The sequence below is a fragment of the Acipenser ruthenus genome, chromosome 30, assembly GCF_902713425.1.
Source record: "Acipenser ruthenus chromosome 30, fAciRut3.2 maternal haplotype, whole genome shotgun sequence".
In the NCBI taxonomy this organism is placed as follows: Eukaryota; Metazoa; Chordata; class Actinopteri; order Acipenseriformes; family Acipenseridae; genus Acipenser; species Acipenser ruthenus.
In genome coordinates, this window is record NC_081218.1 from 14,929,856 (window position 1) to 14,954,042 (window position 24,187).

General features: G+C 44.7%; 1 protein-coding gene across 7 annotated transcripts; it reads left to right on the forward strand.

Annotated features, from left to right (window-relative positions):
* LOC117964511 (E3 ubiquitin-protein ligase TRIM33-like) lies at positions 1-22,414 on the forward strand. Of its 7 annotated transcripts, none has more exons than XM_059004640.1 (20): positions 1-819; positions 7,288-7,406; positions 7,487-7,634; positions 9,050-9,182; positions 10,720-10,836; positions 11,373-11,487; positions 11,914-12,060; positions 12,408-12,525; positions 12,652-12,986; positions 13,242-13,457; positions 13,921-14,121; positions 14,395-14,527; positions 14,992-15,055; positions 15,633-15,792; positions 16,108-16,481; positions 16,724-16,847; positions 17,276-17,350; positions 17,974-18,126; positions 20,654-20,704; positions 20,802-22,414. In XM_059004640.1, exons 1-20 carry the CDS (start codon positions 177-179, stop codon positions 21,009-21,011), a joined length of 3,636 nt encoding a protein of 1,211 aa, XP_058860623.1. In that variant the 5' UTR covers positions 1-176; the 3' UTR covers positions 21,012-22,414. The 7 variants fall into 7 exon arrangements, with proteins under 7 accessions (XP_058860623.1, XP_058860624.1, XP_058860625.1 ...); XM_059004641.1 differs by having other exon boundaries at positions 15,654-15,792; XM_059004642.1 differs by having other exon boundaries at positions 13,242-13,415.
* Positions 22,415-24,187: the final 1,773 nt, after the last annotated feature.

Below are 24,187 nucleotides of genomic sequence, written 5' to 3' on the forward strand. Positions count from 1 at the left end.
TGAAGACCCTCAGAGAGCTACAGCGCCCTTGCAAACCCACGCCTCTAGCGGCGCGCAGCAGCAAAACAAGCTCCAGCCACGGCTTGGCGCGTGAGGATCATCACGTGACGTCAACGCGTCGGCCTGCGGAGTTTTGTGGGTGCGTGGAGCGTCAAACGGTTCAAAGAGGAAGGAAGATGGCGGAAAACAAAGGCGGAGGGGACGGCGAGAGCCCCGAAAATAACAAACCAGCTCTGGCTGAAGAGGATACCCCTACCCCGGCCGAGAAAGAACACGAGAGCCCGGTGACTAGTGAGCTTTCAGCGAACGGAGCGGAGGCCCAAAGCCCGGAGAATAACGACCAGGCTCCGAGTGGAGGAGGAGGAGGAGGGGAGGACACCGCCAGCGGTAATGGCAGCCCGGAGAACGGAGAACCCCCGGGCTCAGGCGAGCCCGAGGAGGTGTCTGCCCGGGAGACCGAGGAGGTGTCTGCCCAGGAGACCGAGCAGGTGTCTGCCCAGGACACTGACGTGGTGTGTATTGAGGTGGTGCCAGCTCCGGCCCCTGCTCCTCCGGCGACTACTCCAGCGAGTACTCCGGCCCCCAGCACCGCGGAGTCTCCCTCTCCCGTCCCCACAGCTCCGGCGGCTCCTCCGGCCCCGGCTCTCCCGATCAACCTGCTGGATACTTGCACGGTGTGCAGACAGAGCTTGCAGAATCGGGACTGCGAGCCCAAACTGCTGCCGTGCCTGCATTCGTTCTGTCTGCGCTGCATCCCGCAACCCGAACGACAGCTCAGCTTGCAGCTACCGGGCCCGCACGGACAGGAGATTCAGATCGGTAAGCATATACCAAAAAATAAATAAAAAAAACCCGAGTCCGCCGGTACGGTCAGCGGAGACAGTGTTTTGAGGAAGGGGGACGCGAGCACGCAGTGAACGGGGGAGGGGGGGTATGGTTAAATACATTGTGGATTGTTTACATGATCCCAGCATAACTGAAAAAGAATAATGTTAGTGCAGCCAAATCTCTTGTTTTATGCAGGAATTAACACACGAATATGTTGCTGTATCTATGAAATGTCAACGCATGCTTCAGAGCTGGAGATCCGGAGCGCCAGTCACTGCGTGTCTGATACCTGTGTGTGGAGGGTCGGGTAGCTTCATGAGCTTGAACACGCTGTCATGCCTGGCTGCTCAATCTTAACATGCTGCTATGAAGTGTCTCGCAATATCAAAGCAATGACGCATTTAGAATTATTATTTTATATACCAAATATGAAGACAAAAAAATATATATATTATATATTTTTTTCAATTCCTGATTTCCCTTTTTAATCCATTCCAATTCCATTCCCGACCAGAAAGCTGTAAGCTGTCTCCTGGCGGTTCGTTGAATTGAGTTGCTACGTTTTTGTTTTGTAAATGTTGCAGGTCTTGTTGACAGGTTGTGTGTTTTATGTACGTTTGCTCAATAAAGCCTTGTGTCTGGAATTGGAATTTGGAATCGATTTTAAAAAAGCAATTGGAATTAACGGTTGATACTGTTCAGGACAGGAGCATTGAAATGAAACTGCAGCAAACACATTCATGTTAATCACCTGCACCCATTAAACCAAGCTGGTTCTGTTGCACCAGATTCTCCATGGCTGAGAACTAAAACTAGGGTTCATTAACTAACTAATTTACTAAGAATCGCATCCCTTTTGTAGTTGCCATAGGTACAATGGTTAGCTAACAAAGCTGTGCAGCTGAGGTGATCCTAACCCATGGCTAAGAACATTCAGAGCCCACCAGCATTTGCATTGACCCTGATCCAGTTATCCTGAGGGGGGAGATCTAAAAAGCCCTTTTCTAATTGATCATGGGGGCTGTTCTTGTAATGTTGCAGTTGGGGTTTTCAGAATTTAAAGAGGTGGTCAGGGTTACGTTTATCCAACACAGGACCATCGTGGATCATAGATATTTAGTTTTGAATTCCGATAGGAAACACGCACTGTGTTAAAATGGGGTATTCTGATACACGTTTCACATATTTAAGTTCTGTGTCTGTGCTGCTTTCCTTTTATCAAGAACAGCTTTTGTTTTCTGTTTATTTACATGCTGTCCAACATGTTTTTTTTAATTTTATTGTGCTGTGTAGAAAGAGAGGTGGGGAAAATGACACATCTTTTAATGTGAAACATCGATGCAGTGTCCTTCTAGAAGTCGTTCTTTACAGTGGCATCCCTCGCTGCCCGTCCAGCAGGTCCATCCTGTTGTGGTTCTAAAGGTGCATCATGGGGTGCTGTCCGAGGCTCCAGCAGGGCGGCGCTCAAATCCTCCCCTTCAGTGGCTGGTACATTGCGATTGGAGCTATTGTGCAAAACAATGCAGGGTAGAATGATGCTGCACGCTCGCAGCGGCTCCACGCGCAGGTAATTCGGAGAAGCGCGTCCTGTTGTGTGTGTGTGTGTGTGTGTGTGTGTGTGTGTCGTGTTAGCAGGGGTATTGTTAATGTTCCTGCATTGCTGGAGTGGGATTGGTATAAGGTGTCATTAGCCAGGGTAAAAGTGAATTGTCATTTTTTTTTTTTTTTTTTATATAAAACATCATAAATAAATAAACCTGTGTATTAATGCTCCTAATTATCACCGGTCTTATTTCATTAAGTTGGGTTATATCAGGGAGGGCAATGCTGGTCCTGGAGGGCTGGTGTCCCTCCTGGCTTTTGTTCCAACTGTACCCTGAATTAATCTTCTAATGATCAATTAAGCTTCTAATAAGCATTTAATTGGTCCAATTAAGTAATTTAAGGTACATTTGGAACAAACACCAGGAGGGACACCAGCCCTCCAGGACCAGCATTGCCCAGCACTGGGCTGTGTCATAATTAATGGCCTATTTAAGAAACAGACTATAAACTATTAACACCTACTTCAAAAACCGTATTTGGTCAGCGTGATTGTTTCTAATCTGGATAAATGTAATCCAGCAGTGGCATTTTTCTGAACAAAAACGGATCATAACGATCCAGATAAAAGCAAATCTCGATCACAAAATATAGGATTACAAAATCCAGATCGGTCTTATCCAGATTACAAGAAAATGACAGGCGATGTCCCAACCTCAGTTTCACTGGACATCTTGAATTCCTTGTTGTCTGTGTCTTGCCATAGTTTATCTTCCTTTGGTTGTTTTATCAGAAATGTTTGTTCTCCAGGAGGAGACTGAGTAGTAGGAATAAACGCACACAGCACACACTCGGCACGCACGCACACACACGCACACTCTCTGTTGTGTGTATGTATATAATATATAATAATATAATATAATCTATAAGGTGCTTGGAGTGTTGCCAAACCAAAACTGTTTTTAATTGAGTAGTGCTGGATTTGTGTGGTGTCAAACAGCTCAGGATTGGTATAACTGTTTACTATGCTGAGTCAGTGTGTTTCAATGGACCATTGTATGTTGTTGGGCCAGTTTACATATCCATTGCCCTTTACCTTAGTTAGGATTCTTTCGTACTGTGAAATTTGGTAGAGTGCCCATATTGTGGTTGACCTCTAGGACTGTGACGGTAGTGGTTTTGAACTGTGAACTGCTTCATTGCTCATTGGTTAGAGTCAGTACATAATGAGAGTGCCAGATTTTTCTTTGTTAAAAGTACAAACAGATATTCCCCTCTACTGTGAAATGAAACCTGACCCTGGAAATTTGAAGGGGGCAGTCTGCAGTGAATTTTCTGTATCTGAAACTGGACTCCTGTGAAAACCCCTCGAAGGGGATTCACAATGGGGTTTCTGCTGGCATTGTGAATCGGGAGATCATGGAGGGCCGGGGTCTCCCCAGACCTGGACCGCTGTGCATGCTGTCCGTCTGCATGAATCAGATTGTGATTGCGTGGTATCTGATATACGGTTTCCCTGCCCCTTCCTTCTGATTGGCTAGCCCGTGTCCACGTTCACACTTCCTTTGAAGTGAAGGTGCTAGGGCTTATCCGGCTAGCTGCTGTTTTCAGTTAATTCCTGAATTACCTTGAGCAAAGAAACCTTTTGTCAGGAGACTAGTCAGTGTCTCTGATTGTTGGAGTTTAATCTAGATTTCTATCTGTATGGTTGATAAAGGCAGTATGACCTACACATGATACAAAATAATTTAGGATTGACACACGGGCTACTGTCGTCTGCTAAACGACGTTCCCTCCAGGGTAAGCAAATTGATTTCAAAATGAATTATTTACCACTTCCTCTTAGTTGAAAATAATCAGAACTGCCGTGTTGCTGTGATTCTCATGGATTCTGCAGGTTTTGAATGGCCAGTGAGTCAGAGGAGGGCACGCAAATTTTGCCCAAGAATCTGAGTAACTCCGGTCTTTTTTATATAGCGAGAGTCACATAAGAAATCCACTTTCTTATTTGAACTGGCTTCTTTGTCATAACAACACTTGGTACTGTAGACGTACGCAAAAGCGCAGTATATCAATTTTCTTGCTGTTAACAAAACAAGGTTATGACTACAGTGCTTTTCCCAGTGAATCATGGTAGATAATACTGTTGGGTTTTAGTGGGAGGGCACGTACTTTTAGCTGTGACATCGCTGGCTGTGAATCACCGTTTATCTGTCATCACACAGTTGACGTGACTAAGAGTCAGAGCTCTTTGTAAATTCCAGTGGTGATCCAGCACAGGTATGAGTGTGTGATGATTCAGTCTGACTAACTCTTCCTGGATGAGTTCTACTGTATGAGCTGTGATTCCTGTAGGTCACAGCCGCAGGAAGAGTGCTGAGGGGCTCATTCTACCATATCTATTCACGCGTACTGTGGCTGGAAGTTGCAGACTGTCTGCTACTGTGAATTGACTCGGGTTTAAAAGTGCGCTCCGTGCGTTTTGTTTGGAAACAAACAGGGACGGGAGACCGCGGGGTGGTTATATGAAAGTATCAGCTCCAGACAGCGTGGAAGCAAACTGCTCCTACAACGATGATCTGAAATCAAGACTTTGCAGTTTATATTAAACTCGAAAGCATTATCTGCGAGCAGAATGGCATCGGATCATTGTTTTTACTTCAGGCTGATTGCTGCTCGTGGAGACACGTGCAGAAAAAAAAAAAATCACACAGCTGCCTCGCAGATCTGTAATAACAGTAAATCATGATGATGCAGCCTCTGTGTCAAGTACAGGTGATTAGCTTATACAGGGACACCTGCACTTGATGTACAGTAGGGCTGCAGATAACCAGTGCAGACCCCTGCGTCTCCTCATTTCATTAACGATATGAAACGACTTGCATGGAATCTGAATGCATCCTTTATCATCCCTGGTGGGGTTTAATCAGGGCCTGAATACAGCGTGCAGTTTCATGCACTGATTAATTAGGGGGTGTGAGACCTGTCAGTCCCGCTTCGCGGTTCTAACTGCTGTGTTAAACCCTTTTACACGCAGACTTTGTGTTTCTAGTGTCATGGAAACAATCTGCAATCTGGCTTCTATATGAAGACCTGAAGCTTTGAGAGATTGGCTTCGTACTGCCGTTGGTACACAACTGTATTCTATGATCCTCGAGGTCAAGTTTGATTTGTGGTTTTTGACTGGTTTTATAAACTCGCTATGCTGGTGGCCTTGACTGCAGTATTTCTGGTATTCATTATGCAAGCTGTGCTGTGCTTTACCAGTCTTTCCCTGAAGTGGGAGGGCTCTTGAGCTGTCCAGACCAAAGTCCGGCATGCATGAGGAATATCAGAATTAAGCTTGGCAGAGCGAGTGATTGCAAGCCCTACTGTGGAGAGATTAGCAAGCATACAATACTAGGCTTCCAGATCTTTTACTAGTTAATGCATCTTACTGATGTTTGGTTTGGACATGACAAAGCAACACAATGTTCAATTTAGTTATAATTTCAGTAAACTCTCCTTTGCAACTAAGTGGTAGATCTCAAATAAACCATGGTGCATGCGAGTCTCTTGAGCATATTTATATCTGTAGAAATACATCTGAATTACTACCATTTTTTTAAAGATCCAGTTATATGTTTAGCGTACAAACTCTGGTTCAGGTTTGTCAGAAATGCAGCGTTTCAAGTTAAGATTCAGGATTTCATGAAGACTTTGCATTGAGCATGTTAAATCAGCCTGGAAAATGACACAGTTCACCCTTTTGTACGCACAGTAATGTGATCACATAAGCTCCAGTGTGGATTGCTGTGTCTGAGCCTGGCTCGGGGCTCCAATGGCACTGCACTTCCTCCAGCTGCAGCCAGTGTTCTGTAATAACACTGCACTGTGCTTGTGGTTGCATGAAAAGGTCTGGCTTGAAGCAGCTCAGACCAGCTGGAACCGGTTCATTCAGGACGCAGCTGGTTGCCTTTGTGCAGCTACATGCTCAGTGATCAAGTTAATACAGGAACACAAAGAAGTATTTATTTTGCTGTTCATGAACAACAATGAGCTTGCAGTGCTGTCTGTGCTGCAATCCAACAGCAGGCTGCGTTCACTTCTGATTCCCAGGTTCTATTCATGGTCTATTTCATGGTTCCCTTTTCAAGTACAAAATATAACCATTACCGCAAAACATAAAGATCTATTTATTTTTTCATTCTTGTATATTTAGTTTTGTCATCCCTCTTTTGTCCCGCATGGCTGCTCTTCAGTAAAAGCCTGTACTAAGAGAGCTGGATTGTATAGACTCCTGCCACACGTTGTGTAAGATTAGGCAGTGTAAGCATTTTTATTCACTGCTAAATGGTGTGGTAATCGTATAATTGTCCTGCAGTTGTTCATCCACACTGCTAACTGTCACTTCATTGTGTAAGAGCACCAGGCGATGCAGCTGTGCTACCTTGGGGGATTGGCTTCCTGTGAGAACTGTAATGTGTCGAAATGCAGCTTTGCAAATCTGAGTGTTTTCAGGGCTGCCAAAACTCAGGGTAAGTTAACAGTGTTTCCACCAATGAAGCCTTTCACAAGGAAAGCGTTGTGTTTATGAATCGAGCAATGTTTTTATTCCGGTGTAATCCGTCTGCTTCCAATGGCTTTCTGTGCATAAGCGATACTCAGAATTGGCGTTGGCTAAACTGCATAAGAATGTTTAAAAATTCACTTTTATATGACCGTAATAAAAAATAATATATATATTAAAGTGAAAAACGTAAGTGCCATAAACATGTCTCTCTTACTGAGCGTAGAGTAAACTGATCATCGCCGCTCCAGCAAGGAACACGGCACTTCTGTTTTGCTGCTGCTGTGTTCTCATGAAAGCAGCGCTCTTATCTGGTGCAGCTCGTGTCTTTATCTGAAGCTCCTTTTGCTTCTCCCCTGTCTCTGCAGTGAACGTGATGCGCTGCCCAGTGTGCCGGCAGGAGTTCAAGCAGACCGACCTGGTAGATAATTACTTTGTGAAAGATACCTCGGAGGTCTCCAGCCGCTCGGATGAGAATTCGGCGCAGGTAAGGGCGCTGCTGACGGCTCTGGGTAAGCCCTAGGCGCTGGGTAGCGGCTCTCCTCACAATGCACTGTGTCCCTGCAGGTGTGTACGAGCTGTGACGACAATGCTTGCGCCGTGGGCTTCTGTGTGGAGTGCGGGGAGTGGCTTTGCAAAACCTGCATCGAGGCCCATCAGAGAGTCAAGTTCACCAAGGACCATGTGATCAGGAGGAAAGATGACGTCTCTGCTGGTAAGCACAGCCGAGCAATCGCTGTACCTGTACACTATCGAAGCCAGTGGAAGGGTAACTGATGTTTCAAGAATCAAAAGCTCTCCAAGGGATATTGCCTAGTCTGAGGAAGAACAATAACATTTGTACTCCTTTCTTTCTTTCTTTCTTTCTTTCTTTCTTATTTTAGTCATTGGGATTGGGTTTCATTATTTGCCTTACTAAAGTTTTAAAATTTGTATGCAAAAGTCATTATACAGGCTAATGTACCATGCCCCACAGACGCAACGGTATTATTTGCATGCGATTAAAGTAATGTCAATAGTTTTCTTTATAGCTTGTGTAAGTGACAGAGTTCTCTCATACCCGCTTCTACATTTACGGTCAGTGCAATAATCGAGACCTGTACAAAGTGTAGCGCTGCCAAACCCCTGTAGACTCTGTGCCTGTTGTATGTCGGGCTGCCATGCAGCTACTGACCCCCGTTCCTCTCTGGTTAACACTTTGCCTGGTTGCCGTGGAGACACACTTGGAGTTTTCAGGACCATTGATCTCCATGATTACTCACCAAAAAATACGCAGTCTGCTAATGCACCCCAGGTTATCTTAAATGCTTGAACCGTATGAAAACGTTCAATTTCAATGTGGATCCGGTTGAGCAAGGAGAGGGTGTGGGGTGTGGTGTGGTGCCAGAGCGATTAGAAACAGACCTTCCTGAACCTGCATACTGTCACTCGGCACCTCTGTCTCAAACCGTGTTGCAAGTGGATTCTTGGATATATTTTGTACACGCGTGCAAAAGGATCCGCTCGACACACGTGGTCGTTAAGCACTGTACATATTTTTAGTTTTAAAATAATGGGTCTGCAGTAGAACAAACGGCTAAAATATTTTAACCAAATGTACGTGCTTTCCAGAATTGCATGATTTAAATCGAGTTGAATTTTATAGTTGAAATTGAATGAACTGTATTTAAACCTGCAGGTTATGCAGTGTCCTGTAATCATAGAACATGTCTTAAGTAGTCAACAGAAATGCTTCTAAACCGCACTCCACTTAATAGATTGAGAGGCTTTAAAAATCACTATTCGCTTTCTGACCTTATCACTTCCTGTGATGTAGGTCACACTCACTACAATTGGACCGTATTGCTTACAGAATAGGAAGCGATTAGATACCAGAAAGAAGCCGTTTTTCATGACAAGGAGAAAGAGCACCAGTAATGTTTCTGTCACTAATAAGCAGTGAAAAATACATTTAATTTCCTTTTAATATCTTGCGGACGTACCACCCATCTACCACTGTGACATTACGATTGCTGCATTTGTCTTGGCATTAGTAAAGATTGAGGCGCAGGGTGTTGACCTGTATCTGAGGTCATGGCACCTTGGTATGTTTTCTTATTGATGTGTTTGTTTCGTTCTGTTTCTCCACAGAACCAGTGGGAACCTCAGGACAGCGGGCTGTGTTCTGCCCGATCCACAAGCAGGAAGCTCTGAAGCTGTTCTGTGAGACCTGTGACCGGCTGACCTGCAGAGACTGTCAGCTGCAGGAGCACAAGGAGCACAGGTACCAAACCCAGGACCCTGCCACCGAGAAATGAGATGTAATCCCGTCTCTGCAAAGGACTGTGCTAGAAATCGGTTTGCACCATCCAGAATAGATAAACAGGATTTGTATAATCCTGTTAAGGGGTCAAAAGCACACCCTGATCCCTTGGAGTCCCAAACCAGTAAGGATAGATGGCGCCTGTGTGCTTTAGGGTTGGAAACACTGTGTTTAAACCTGTTAAGTGAAAATGTAAGCTATTTAATGTATACGTAGTTTCTGGCTTCATATTATCCTCGTTCCGTACAAGTGTCAGACACTTTCCCTTTTCAATCCCCGATCCAAACGTTTCGGCAGGATTAGATTTTGTGATTTCTGCAGATCAGACTCTTATCAAATATCAGAAGCACATTTCTCCATCTCTCTCTCTTGAGTATAATTCCACTGCTTGTTCTGTATGAATGCCAACTTGTCAGTTTTTTTCTGTTGCTGCAAACTCATCCTTTGCATGGATGGATGGTTGTGCCTTTTTTTGCATAATTATACGAAGTATATAAAATTTCTATGCATCATTTGAACATGAATATGCTGGTCGAATAGGCAAATTACCCACTTTTAAAAGTAGATAACTTGCATCAGTGCTGCCTTTTATTTCTAATGCAAAATAATTCAAATTTGTCAATATTTGCCCACTTGCTAAACACTGCGGTTGGAAAAATGTCACAACACAGGCTCCTAACACATTTGCTAAAAAAATGATGGTGTTTTTTTCTTGACAAACCCAGTTGAACTGAGCCAAATTAAACAGAACAGCTGCACGTGACTGAGGAAGACCTTCTCCAGTTGTCTTTCTCTGCAGGTTTATCAGCAGTTGTACAGTTCAGCAGTGCTGTGTGTGTGTTTGCAGTGACTGATTGATTGATACAGAGTGCAGTTTTATCTTATCTAATGGCCTTGTTCCCTGGGAGTGTGCCGGCTGAGACATTGGCTCTTATCCTTTTGGGCAGGGAGGTCGAGCTGTTATCACAGGGTACAGCTGTTGCAGATGTAAAGAGAACGCAGTGCTCTCTGCGTGTGCATGCGTGCATGTGTTTATTAATATTCTATGAAACATACGGTTCATTCAAGCTGAGCAACATTACCCCTGGTATTGCAAATTTAACAAAAATGTGACGATTAACCAAAAGCTGAGATGCAAACCAGTACTTAAGTCGGTGTTAGATAAAATGTGTGATTTTTCTGAAACGTTGCCCCCCCCCCCCCCCCTTTGATAAGTAGCTTACCCAGGATGAAGACGATCCATCAAGCCTTGCAGGTGCTGACAGTGGAAACCCTCCCTTAAGCTCCCTTCTTATCTCCAATCGCTCCAAAACATTGCTTTAGTGCCATCTACTGGGCATCTAGCTGGACATTTTAATCCATCGTATTACCGTCCAGCTACAGAGATTGGTACCGAGATTACACAAGCAGTGGATCTCCATTCCAAACTATCGAGACTTTTCAGATTTTATATGGAAGTATCCTATGTACACGTCTCTCTTTTTTGTTGTTCTTGCAGATACCAGTTTTTGGAGGAAGCTTTTCAGAACCAAAAAGGGATAATCGAGACCTTCATGGCTAAGCTTCAGGAGAAGAAGAATTACGTTCACTTTGCTTCCTCTCAGGTGCAGAGCAGGTACTAGAAACTGAACTCTCAACTTGCAGGCCACACTGCTTAATGTTACAAACGTAGCGATGAACCCCAAGGTCCTTTCGTTGACTCCTTGCTTTGGAATTGGACCATTTTTTTTATTTTCTGGAAAAAGTATATTTTCTTAGACTTTCTCAACCAGCGTATGCTCTGATCTATATTCTGTGTGAACATAAGAAAGTTTTCAAACGAGAGGAGGCCATTCGGCCCATTTTGCTCGTTTGGTTGTTAGTAGCTTATTGATCCCAGAATCTCATCAAGCAGCTTCTTGAAGGATCCCAGGGTGTCAGCTTCAACAGCATTACTGGGGAGTTGGTTCCAGACCCTCACAATTTTGTGTAAAAAAAAAAAGTGCCTCCTATTTTCTGTTCTGAATGCCCATTTATCTGCGTATTGATGAGAGGACAAATATGTAAAATTAAAAAGGGGGAAAATATTGGAAATACATTTAAAATGACTTTGTGTGTCCAGATTCTACAGTAACAGGTGTCTTTTTTTTCAATATTTTTTTATGCTTTTAGGATAAAGGAAGTGAACGAAACTCATAAGAAAGTGGAACATGAAATCAAAGTGGCTGTTTTCACCCTCATCAATGAAATCAACAAAAAGGGAAAATCACTATTGCAGCAGTTGGAGGTACATTGAACACAAGGGCTCAATTTGCAGGATCATCGAATGTTTCAACTACAGGAGTCTTTTCAGTGTCTGAGATGAGTTTTTATTGTTTTGTTTATTTGGCAGACTCATTTATCCAAGGTGACTTACACAGGTGTTACAGGGCTACAGTGCAAGCTGAATATTTAAATAGTGTAGTTTACAGTAATGGCAATAGTACTATTAAAATACAATATGAACTAGGATGCAACAAGTTAGGATTACTAGTTCTATCTAAAATGACACATTCGTAGTGCAAGGATAGTGCATTAGCTGAGGGTCCAGAATGTGGTGCTGAGGTCAGGCAAGTCCAGTGCATTGTAACCCATTGTAGGAATGTGCATATTTTAGGGTTGCAGTTTGGGTCATTAACCCTGCATAAACATGGCTCTCTATCGCCCCCTCCAGAGTGTGACAAAGGAGCGCAATATGAAGCTGATGCACCAGCAGCGTGACATCACCAGCCTGTCCCAGCAGATCATGCACGTGCTGGGCTTCGCCAACTGGGCCATCTGCAGCGGGAGCAGCACTGCCCTTCTCTACAGCAAGAGACTGGTAAGGACTGGCAAGGGTTACCCCCTATGGAAACAAAGTGACGCAACGCAACAGTCCTCGTACGGTGCGGCTGCTACAGCTGTTTACTGTGTTCCACGTGAGAATTCTTGGAACGCTGTGTGAATTTGGACTGATTGCTGCTCTGCTGAGCCTGTATGGTGAGCAGCAATCAACATTAATCCAAGCCCAATCAACATCAGTGACCCCCATCTGTGGATCGCTCGGTCTAGAGTGATTTAAAAAAAAAAAATTATTATTATTTTTTTTTTTTAAATTTATTTTGAGTTCACAGCCGTGACTGGGGGTGTGTGTTTCGTTTGAGTATTTACAATGTCTTTGCCCCCCAGATAACGTTCCAGCTGCGGCACATTCTGAAGGCTCGATGTGACCCCGTCCCTTCGGCGAATGGAGCTGTTCGCTTCTTCTGTGACCCCACCTTCTGGGCAAAGAACGTCGTCAATCTGGGTGGGTCTCCTTCCTGGAGCTGTGCCGAGACTCTATGGGGCCCAGCTGAACTCTGGAGACCTGCACTAAAATGAACAGTGCGCATGTGTATTGCTGGCGTTCACTCCTTTTTGTCTTGTTTTTCAGGTAACCTGGTGATCGAGACCAAACCAATTCCCGTCCACGCCCCGAACGTGGTAGTGGGTCAGGTTCCTAATGCGCAGAACCACGCAGGGAAGCACCTGGGGCAGATCAACCTGGCTCAGCTGCGGCTCCAGCACATGCAGCAGCAACAGCAGCAGGCTGCCTATGCGCAGAAGCAGCAGCAACAGCAACAGCAGTTACAGCTCCAGCAGCAACAGATGCAGCAGCAACAAATGCAACAGCAGCAGCAACAGCAACAGCAACAGCAGCAGCTGCGCATGGTGCAGCACTTGCCTCCACACCCACGGCAGGGGGGGCCACAGATGGTCCAGCAGCAGGTGAGTCATCTTCCCCCTCTGTTCACCATCCAATTGCCTCTTGGCAAATCTTGATGGAGGGGGTGGGGGGGGTATTACTCACTGCAACTGGCTCCAGTGAAACCTCTCATGACTGATCAATTGACTGAAAGCAACCTTTATGTTCAAATGGTCTTTCTGTATACCGTTTTATAAAAAATAGTTATTCATCACTGAAGACACCAGGTCCCTTTTTTTCTGCTGGTGGTTTGACTTTAGTGTGACTTTTTCTCACAGCAGCCTCCCCGGCTGATCAGCATGCAAGCCATGCAGAGAGCCGGGATTAATGGAGCCGCCTACCAGGCACACCAGATGCGACTGGCCCAGAGCCAGAACCAGAACCGCATGCCAGGCGTCCCGCGGCACAACGGCCAGCAGTACCCCATGATGCAGCCGCAGCTCCAGAGACAGGTGACGTCTGACCCCGATGGGCTTGGGGGGTCTTTAGGAAGGGTAACTCCACTCCTCCTTCTTTTCCATAATCATCACTGTATACTGGGGAGGCAGGAAGGATTGCTACCGTCTAACACTCCTAGCATCCTCAAGTGTACATATTTAATTAGGTGTGTTGTCAGAGGTGCAGGGATTCAACGAGGAGCAGTGACTGATGTGTGTCTGACTGCCAAGTTTAAAGTATTAACTATAATTTAGGCACATTTTGTCAATGTTGAAACTTTTGTATCAAATGATCTTTTTTTATTGTTCGGCATTACTGGGTGATTTGATTATAGTGGCAAGAATTGAATTAAATGAGTTGTAGACCCAGTTAGGCTGACAGGATCATTGAATGGGGGTTCGGCCAATCTAGAATGGACAGGGAATTGATGCTTGGAAACTATCACGGGACAGTGGGCAGGGGCGAGGTTTGCTGGCCTTGCAGAAACCTGACGATCCGCTTCTCCTTGTCTTCCTGCAGCATTCCAACCCAGGCCATGCCGGCCCATTCCCTGTCGCTTCACTCCACAACAGTGCTACCAACCCAACCAGCCCCACCACCGCCAGCATGGCCCACGCCCACCGCGGTCCAACCAGCCCCTGTGTGTCCACCATCGAGCTCATCCCCTCTGTGACCAACCCTGAGAACCTGCCCTGCCTGCCGGACATCCCGCCCATACAGGTCAGTAGCACACACACAGCGAGGTGTTCCTGCCTGGGGGACGGGTCTTTATGACTGCCTAGTGATCACGTTGCCGTGTTCCTTTTCATCTGGAACTTCAAACACTGTGCTATACTGTCCCTTTATAATCCTGGACTTGCCTGCAGTTTCTTTGTGTCTGCGAGGTCTTATTTTGTGTGAATCGTTCCACGTTCGGGTGCCCAGTCCCAGCTGTGGAGGCCCATTCCTCTCCAGGTTTAACAGGTGAAATGAATGTTTTTGTTTTTTCTGCAGCTGGAAGATGCTGGCTCGAGTAGTCTAGACAATCTCCTGAGCAGATACATCTTCGCCAGCCAACTTCCTCCAGCTCCCCCAACCAATATGATCCCGTCTCCCGGACCCTCCGCTCTGTCTCCAGGGTCTGCAGGTGAGCCCTTTTGAACCGTCTTGAAAAGCATGCTTCTGTAGAACCTCATTGAAGTGGTTTACCATCTCAAAGCGTGCGTCTGCCAGAAACACACACGCACTGTCTGGGGGACAGGGACCCAAACATGACAAACTGAAACCTGGGCACTTTGTGTAAACAACTTGTATACAGAACCTTTGACAGACTGACTTGCAAGTGGTCAGTACCCTCAACTGGGAGTTAAGCTATTTCCTAAGATTCTAGTAGAAACCTGTGCTTGTAGAGCTGTGAGGACCCTGATAGCTGTACTGAGAAAGCGATCCTGCCTGCCCTCACAGCCACTGAGCAGCAGTGTGAGGTAAACCGGACTTCATATAGGGCATGACTGACAAATCCATCTGCTGTGCAAGGCTGGTGCAGCGGTGTATTGGGTCTGAAAGAGAAGGCAGTTCTTCATACTGAATTGGCAATGCTCTCTTCTGCAGGGATTTCTAATTCACACACACCAGTGAGGCCCTCCAGTACCTCCAGCACAGGGAGCAGAGGCAGGTGAGTGATGCCAGCCTAGCTTACCTGTACGTTACTTGAACCTGTGGGCGTGGTATGATGGGGCTAGCTTTAAACACATTGCATTGTTTGGTCATTGGACCAAGCTCCGTGATTTTAGTCTTTGCATCGCAAATATCAGTGAAATATATTTCGTAATATGTATTATCCAATACCCTCCTGAAGGAATGCGCTTAGATATCCTAATGAAGTGTGAGAATCCCCAGGAGGAAGTCTATTCAGGTCTCACTGTATGGCTTTATCAAATAAAACCACGGGATTCAATTTCCTGCTGTACTTCAGTCTGCTGGTAGGGTTTGTATTGATGTCTAGTGCATTGTTACACTGTTGCAAGGACGGATGTCATATCTACGGATGCACTATCCAGTGTGACGGTGATGGTTTTAAATGAGAAACGTCCCAGTGACGAGACGGGGCACAATCTATTCCTTTTACATAGACATTTATGGAATAAACTGCACAGTTTAAATACAGTAGATATGGAGACTCATTCCAAGTGTAGCATGTGTGTGCCTTTCTTGGCTGTGATCCTGAAGTAGTCTTAATAAATGTGGCACAGTCGCCCTCAATCCCTTTGCAGCTGTTCGTCTGGGCGGACCATGTCAGGGGTGGACGCGGTGAAGGTCAAGCAGGAGCCGGGGACGGAGGAGGAGTGTGGCTTTTCGGGGGCGGTGGTCAAGCAAGAGCGGGTTGAGGACGGCCGCAGGAGCGCCTGCATGGTAAATATCACCTCCATTTCATCCTGGCTTTACATGCATTCCAGAGATGTGCAGAAATATCCCAGCTAGTACTTTTTTTCCTTCAATCTCTTTATCGGAGACGGCAGCAGTCGTGCCTGGTGGATTATCCAAAACGCAGCTCTGTGTGTCTCAATCGTCTTCAAAAGCTAACTACTGCACATGAAATGCTTGAAAGATATTGAGTTGTGCAGGTGTATTCCGTGTGTAATTCTAAGTAACACTGGAGGCTGCGCACTATGTTTCAGAACTGTCCCTTCTACAGTGTGTGTGTGAATGTGTGTTTGTGTATTTCAGATGAGCAGTCCGGAGAGCAGCCGGACTCCCCCGCTGGCTGCCCCATCCTCAACCCCATCCTCAACCCCCCAGGAGCCGGCCCCTCTGCGGACCCTGGAGGAGCATGTCAAGGAGGAGCCCAAGGAGACGACGGGGAGCTGCCGGCAGCAGGTGGAGACCACTGTGACGAACGGGAAGGGCTCCGTGCGCAGCTTCCTGCACCGCCCTCCCCGCGCCGCCACGGCCGCCACACACAGCAGCGAGCACAAGGACGACGACCCCAACGAGGACTGGTGCGCCGTGTGTCAGAACGGGGGCGACCTGCTCTGCTGCGACAAGTGCCCCAAAGTCTTTCACCTCACCTGCCACGTTCCTACGCTGCTCAGCTTTCCCAGGTAGGCACAGGGACAGCCTCTTCTCCCCCGGGGTATACAGTCTGCTTGTCACACTGTCAGAGTTTTTACATGCGTCTCAAATAAGGCTGTTGGGTAATGTTTTAGTATTCTGTTTAAACTTTTTTTTGTTAACATATTGGGAATGTTTGTAACCGTTATCAGTAAATCAGGCAAACCTGTTTTATTCTTGTATACTTCTTCTAATCATGCATTCTGTGTGATGTTCTACCCTTTTCTCACAGCGGAGAGTGGATCTGTACCTTCTGCAGAAACCTGGCCAAACCTGAGGTCGAGTACAATTGTGACAATCTGCAGCACAGAAAGAAGGGGAAAACCGTGCACGGGCTCAGCCCTACAGACCAGAGGGTGGGTATCGAGCAGCGCAGTCTCAGTAGCACTCTGCTTACCCAGACAAGTACAAGGCTGTTCGGTCAAGAGAGTCGTTTACTGCACCTCAGGAGGGGACTGGGTTTACAAGCGACATGATTTAGAGGATCTGGTGACAAAGTAACAAATGGATGTGTTTTTAGAATACAGTACAGCGCTTGTCCTTCTCTGATGTACACATAAAAACAAAAATATTAAGTGAGATATTGAGAATGTGGGGCTTTCGCAATTTACTGTCCTCATGGATGGTGAAATATTGAGGGAGCACTGTAAAGCGTATCTACCTTTTTGTACTGCAAGTAACTTCTTTATTAAAGTGCTCACAAGGCAGTATTGCAGGTAGCCTATGACTGCCTTCCTTTCATCCTTTCACACTGTCGCCTGATTCTTGTGCACGTGTGTTTCAGAAATGCGAGCGTCTCCTCCTCTATATCTTCTGTCACGAGCTGAGTGTCGAGTTCCACGAGCCAGTCTCGGCTTCTGTAAGTAAAAGTGCCCTTCCCCTCGGGTCGGAGGGAGGGGTTGTGATGCCCTGGCTCCCCCCCACCCTCGACACCACTCAACCAGAGGCCCAGCGTACTGGGGCCAGTTTCACTAAACCGCTGGCTACCACGAATCAGTTACAAAAAACAGTATTCTGAGAAAGCACAGTAGCAGTTCTTCAGAAATCAGCTACGCCAGTCTAAATGTTTCTAAACGTTTGAATGTAACTGGCTTGTGCTAACTAGGCATGGTTTGTGAAACTGACCCTGGCTGTTAACTTAAACTGTATTAGCTATACGCGCCATATGATTTGTGTTTTATTTATTTATCCTTTTTATCCTTGTTTCTGATACCAGTGTAAATCTATTTATTTTGTAGAGGATGCTGTGCAGCTGCACCAATGAAAAGTAATATATTTGAAATAGAGAGAGAATGCCTCGAGGCCCCAGTGTTCCCTGGTGTATTGGCTCTTCTGAAATAGATGCTGAAAAAAATGCTTTTCTATTTCTATGATCTCTTTTTTTCTGTAGAATTTTTTTGTGAGCTGTTTTGGCGACGGGGAGTCTCGTGGCTCCAAGGCTAGCTTATAATTTCAATCCCTGCATGCGATTCTTCTCTGCAGATACCCAATTACTACAAGATCATTAAGAAGCCTATGGAACTGACCACGGTAAAGAAGAAACTCCAGATGAAACACTCGCAACACTACCAGACTCCGCAGGACTTTGTGGCCGACGTCCGCTTGATCTTCAAGAACTGTGCAAAATACAATGAAGTAAGTGACTTCAAAGGGGGAGGCCTGTGTACTTCAGACAGCAGCATAGCTTTAGGGTATGGGCAGGTGTGGCAGCAGCTTCAGTCAACTGAAAACCACTTGTACATAAACACTGCTGTAACCATCCTGCTTTAGTTTAGCTTTAAGATGCTGTTTTACATGGCAGAGATATATACTTTTTTTCCAAATTATAAATGACAGCAGATGTTGATGAGAAAATAACAGAAATGTAATTATAGTGGTCGCATGTTAACGCAGGTTTAGAATGGTTTTTAGTTCTGTCCTGGTGTTCACTTTTTTTTTTGGTTTCGTGATCAGTTATTTTATTTGTAAAGACAACAAAACACACCAGAACACATCAAACCAGCTATTTTACAATGTCATCTCCATTTAACAATTTATATGCAATAGTCCTAGAATTATTGGGCATCTGTGATTTTGTACTGTGTACCATTTCACAAACCCTGCCACCCTAGCTGCAAGCATTGCTAGTGACACTTCAGTTTAGACATCCGTTATAAGTGATTGTTCACAATCTATAAACATTTTAATAATGCTATTGACGAGTAGAGAAAATAATTTGTTTATCTAATTAGATTTGCTATTGTTTATAATCGGTTGTAACGGATGTAGTCTGTCTGCCTGCCTGTCTGTGCCTGTCTGTCTCACTAATTGTAATTGGCTGCTTTTGCAGTACAGTTGTTCTACACTTTCGCTATTTTGTAATCTCTTGTAACGGATACCTGAACTAAGTGTTAGCTCATTGTTTTTATACCACACGCCAGGTGCTCTTGTATTTCAAACCCGCTTTACAGGGTGAGGTCTTGATGGCATGTATTTAAATGTTGACCTTTTCAGGTCTGCTCTGGCTTGGGTGAAAATCCCTGCTGACCCCCAGTGTGCTGCTACCTGAACTACAGACGATATCTTAGTGTTTTAAAGATGGGTGGCTGCACTGTCCCATCCTGTCTGTCCCCTCCCAGCCCTCCAGCCAGTTGAGGGTTTGGCTAACTGTCACTAAAATTGGCCACTAAACTGAATAACTACACCGTGTAACAATTTTTTTTTTTTTTTGGTTCCTGGGTAGTAAGTGTTATTTCCTAATTGCTTATGCCTCAAAAGTATAGAAAATGGCTATTATTCCCCACAAACTTTGCTTTTGTGACCAGGACAGTGATATTTTGAAATTTACCTATTTCCAATGAGAAAACGGGCGAATTTGTGTCTTTTCGTTCACATAGTCAGAAAAAAACAACATATGAATCCAAATTAACATGACTACAAAAGATTTAGAAGTGAGTAGTTTTTCGAGATTTACGATTATACTGTAAATCACTTTAACGAATCAGCCCCCAAATGTAGTCTCCCATCATGTTCTCGTTATACTGTCCTTGGTAGCGGCGTTCAAAGTCCAGTATATCCTGGTGGAAGTGCTCGCCTTGCTCCTCCGAGTACGCTCCCATGTTCTCCTTGAATTTATCAAGATGAGCATCAAGGATATGGACTTTGAGGGACATCCTACAGCCCATTGTGCCGTAGTTCTTCACCAGAGTCTCAACCAGCTCCACATAGTTTTCGGCCTTGTGATTGCCCAGGAAGCCCCGAACCACTGCGACAAAGCTGTTCTAAGCCGCTTTCTCCTTACTAGTGAGCTTCTTGGGGAATTCATTGCACTCCAGGATCTTCTTTATCTGTGGTCCGACGAAGACATCGGCTTTGCCTCAGACAGCTTAGGGAAGAAGTCTTGAAGGTACTTGAAGGCTGCCGACTCCTTATCTAGAGTTCTGACAAATTGTTTCATAAGGCCCAATTTGATGTGCAGTGGTGGCATCAGCACCTTCCGGGGGTCCCAGCCGTATTCATCATACTTCAAGGCGTCCAGCAAGGTCTTGATGCTGTTTTAATCCTCTTTGAGGTGCACCGAGTGAGCCAGGGGAAGAGACGGGTACTTGTTACCATTATGGAGCAGCACGGCTTTGAAGCTCCTAGATGAGCTGTCAATGAAGGACAGTATAACGAGAACATGATGGGAGACTACATTTGGGGGCTGATTCGTGAAAGTGATTTACTGTATAATCGTAAATCTCGAAAAACTACTCACTTCTAAATCTTTTGTAGTCATTTTTGTATTACTTTAGTATAAATACATGTTAATTTGGATTCATATGTTGTTTTTTTCTGACTTTATGTGAACGAAAAGACACACATTCGCCTGTTTTCTCATTGGAAATAGGTAAATTTCAAAATATCACTCCTGGTCACAAAAGCAAAGTTTGTGGGGAATAATAGCCATTTTCTATACTTTTGAGGCATAAGCAATTAGGAAATAACACTTACTACCCAGGAACAAAAATTGTGTTACATAGTGCTATTGACTGTAAATACTATTGGAAACCAAAGTGACCTATAGTAATCAGCAGATAAATAAATAACGCAACACGCTTTTGTTTCAAGTGTGTGTGTAACTGCGTGTGGTATAAAACGTTTTTTTTGTTGTATTTTTTTTGTTCTGCTATCCCTTTCCTAGATGTCTCGAATTATCCAAGTTTATGATGAGAAAACCCAGATTAATTTGCAGGTAAGCGGATTCTAATACGTTGGTGGAGGGTTCTTCCCAGCTCGCAGCAGTCCCTTGCTGATCCACTCCTCTCTCTCTCTCTCTCTGTGTGTTGCAGGCTGAATCTGAGGTGGCGCAGGCTGGCAAAGCGGTCGCGTTGTACTTCGAGGAGAAACTCAAGGAGATTTATGGGGATCAGAACTTCCCTCCCCACCCAGACACCGAGCCGGAGGAAGACGAGGAAGTCACAGAAGATTCCGACGACGATTTTGTCCAGCCGAGGCGCAAACGATTAAAATCGGAAGAGAAGCCGCTACACATCAAATGAGATTTCAAAGACACTTTCCAAGGAGCCAAGGAAGATCCACAGTGAAGTGCGGACCTTTTTGAAAGAGGAAGATAGATAGATATATATATATATATATATATAGATATCTATCTATCTATCTCTACCTATATCTGTCCTGACGGAGAATAGGAATTTACTCTGAATGCCCGAAGGACAGCAAAGACAGTGTTAGTAGAATTAAAAAAAGTTGTACAGATTGGGGGGGGGGGAGAGAGAGAGAAGGGGAGGGGTATTCCAGTTTTTTTTTTAATTTTAGTTTGTTAAATTAATACTTTGTTCTTTTTTTTTATCATTATTAGTTTGTAAATCTGTTGTGAATTATGCTTTATAAAAGGCTCCGAAAACCCCAAGGTACAGTGTAAATTAAAACTTGTAAAAAAAGAAAGGAAAAAAAAGGCTTCATAAAGATGATATATATATATATATTTTGTTGGGCAGCATCTTCTCAGATACAACAGTGGACTGGATCTGCCTGGAAAACAAACCCTGAGAGATTGTGGGTCTGTGTCGACTGCCCCAAGGAGAATTTATTTTTGTGTCTGAGCATTTCCAGCATCCCTTTTGGAAGATTCTGTCCTGCAGCTGTCTGACCTTCTCTCTTCTTCCATGTGGGGATCTCCAGCTCACTCGTACCCAGCCTTTCATTCCTGTCCATATGAACAGGATGCCCTGCACCTCAAGCAGGGGTGAAATAATGCTATTGAGGAGTATAAATACCACCAGACAGAGAAATCCATTTGGAGACTGTTTTCAATTCTATACTCCTGTTTTCTGTACTACGTGGGGCTGGGGCAGCTTAATCCACTAGGATTGAAAGCACAGGAGTACACAGTAACGTGAAGCTGAAGTCGTGTATGGGTTAAGACTGCAAACGGCCTTATTTATTTCATTGTATTCAACAAGAAACTTTTTTTTTTTAAATTAAAATTGTAATAACGGCCGTGGAGACTGCAGCTGCTCGTTGTGAAACTGCTTGGATGTTCTCGAGGGGGGGGGGGGGGGGGGTTCTTTTAAAAATCTCGATCCATACTGTACAGCCACCCTTGTCAGAATTGGTACAGCTCTCTACCTTTCCTAAGCCGTTACCTATCTGTTTCCCTTTTGGTTCATCACCTGGCTTACCTGGTGACCTGGAGGAATTGCAGACTTGGAGTATCTTTTTATTTATTTGGATTTTCCAGTTGATGGACCCGGGGTTGGAGGATCTCCATGAAATTGTGTCCTGTTACAGCATGGCTGTTCTGTACCTCTCCTTTTCTGACTCTTCCCCCTCCTCGATTTATACTGTTGTGCATGCTGCCCATGCTGCACAGCGATTACTGCGTTTAAGATCTTCAAATGGTGACACTGGTTTAGTTCTTATTAAAGATATTGTTTTAAAACTGTTCTGGATATAATTCATTTAGCAATGTGGTGGGGTGTGGGTGTGGGTGTGGGGAAGCGTGCTCTGTACCTGTCTTACATGATTTAACTTGATCAGCAACACAGTGGCCTTCCCCAGTGTGCATTGAGATTTCTGTGCTTCATGATCCGCTACGTCAAGACGTGGAATAAATGGGGCATTGTAAGCCGTTCATCATATTACAACAGCAGCGTGCCATTATTACCACTTTGCACTGTTTATATTCTTTTAAGAGCATGACAGCTCCCCTAAAAAGAAACTGGAGAAACTGCAATCAATGATCTTGTTACTGCCTTCAACTGCTGTGTGTTCTAATTTGCTAGCTAGTTTTACCCCCTGGTCCGTCTGTCCTGTGCCAGTGTGCTGGGTTTGATGGCACGATCCTGTTGTTGCATCGCCCCGGGAGCCCCTGTTCCATGTGCTGACTTTTGCTAAGATGTGGTGCTGAATTGTGTACAGTTTTAACACAAGGGGGCAGCAGAGCGGTTTAGATCAGGATGTGGAGGTCTTGTGTTTCTGATGGACTCTCAGTGAAACTGCGAGCAGCTGTAGTCTGTCCTACCATATCTACTTGTGCAGGTGAACCAAAGGCAATGGTGCGGCCCTGTTTTGTAATATTAACATGCAGTTAATACTGTATAAACCCAATTTTGTATGATCTATCCTTTCCATTGGGGGGGGGGGGGGCACCTGTGATGAGTCGCTCCCGTTAGAGGTGGTTTGAATCTGCCACACAGCTTACTCAATTGTGATCCAAGTTTTATATATATATATATAATCCCCACTGAGAAACCTTTCATGGTTTTAAACTGCTGCGTCCTCACAGCCTGTTAATGTATTTCTCACAGACCTCCATGTCTATAGCTTTCTTCATCCCATTGACTGGACCCCCCTGTTTCGTGGGAAGACAGATGTTCATGTCAGTATTGACAGCTTCTGTTGTGCAAATGTCAAACCACCTAGCGCAAGGAGGAAAAAACAAAATAGTATTCAATAAAAGCACAGCGCTGGGCAGCAAGGCAACAGAAAGAAATAGAAAAGATGTGTTTCTCTGGAGCCTTCGCCAATCCTCACTACATCTGGAATCAAAGGGTTTGTGTGCATCTTCAGATATGTGCTTTGCTTCTCCATAAAACGAAGTGGTCAAAAAACAACTGAATTGATAACACAAACCATTTTTTATTTTTTTTTGTAATTCCATTTAATAATACAGTATCTCGTAACTCAAAATGCTTCTCTGCACGCAGTCGCTAATATTGTAGAACTGAACCCTTTTGGTTACAAAGCTGCCACTGCCTAAGCCTCATACCCCAGGGTCCTTTTTAAGGTAGTAACTTCATAGTTGCAAGATTAAATAAACCCTACGTTATAAATTTGTTGGCTATCATAACAATGACCGCGAACTTAATAAGGCTGCCGTGCTTAGTTACATCTGAAGAGAGGTGGTTTATTTAGAAGCTACTGCCTTTACATATTTTGTAAACACCATTTGATTCTGTTAATTGTGTTGTGCAGTGAAAACTAATTTTGCAAGCGACAAACAATAGTGACTAAACACACTTCTGGTTGTGTTTATTTATTTATTTTTCTTTATTGCCTGCTTTGGATTATGATTTTACGTCGATGCTGTAGAATCAGAATACATTCCTGGGTGATTTGGTTCCATTTCTGTACAGTAGCTGGTATGCTGCATTAATTCTAGACAACGCTTGTGAATTAGGCCTGGATCTGTTAATCTGTTTTTCTATCTTGG

Excerpts from the sequence above, each read along its gene's own strand:
- LOC117964511 (XM_059004640.1), top strand. The coding sequence starts at position 177 with ATGGCGGAAAACAAAGGCGGAGGGGACGGCGAGAGCCCCGAAAATAAC. Across the intron at positions 12,061-12,407 it reads TTCTCTACAGCAAGAGACTG|ATAACGTTCCAGCTGCGGCA; the intron begins GTAAGGACTGGC and ends TTTGCCCCCCAG. Across the intron at positions 17,351-17,973 it reads ACGAGCCAGTCTCGGCTTCT|ATACCCAATTACTACAAGAT; the intron begins GTAAGTAAAAGT and ends TCTTCTCTGCAG.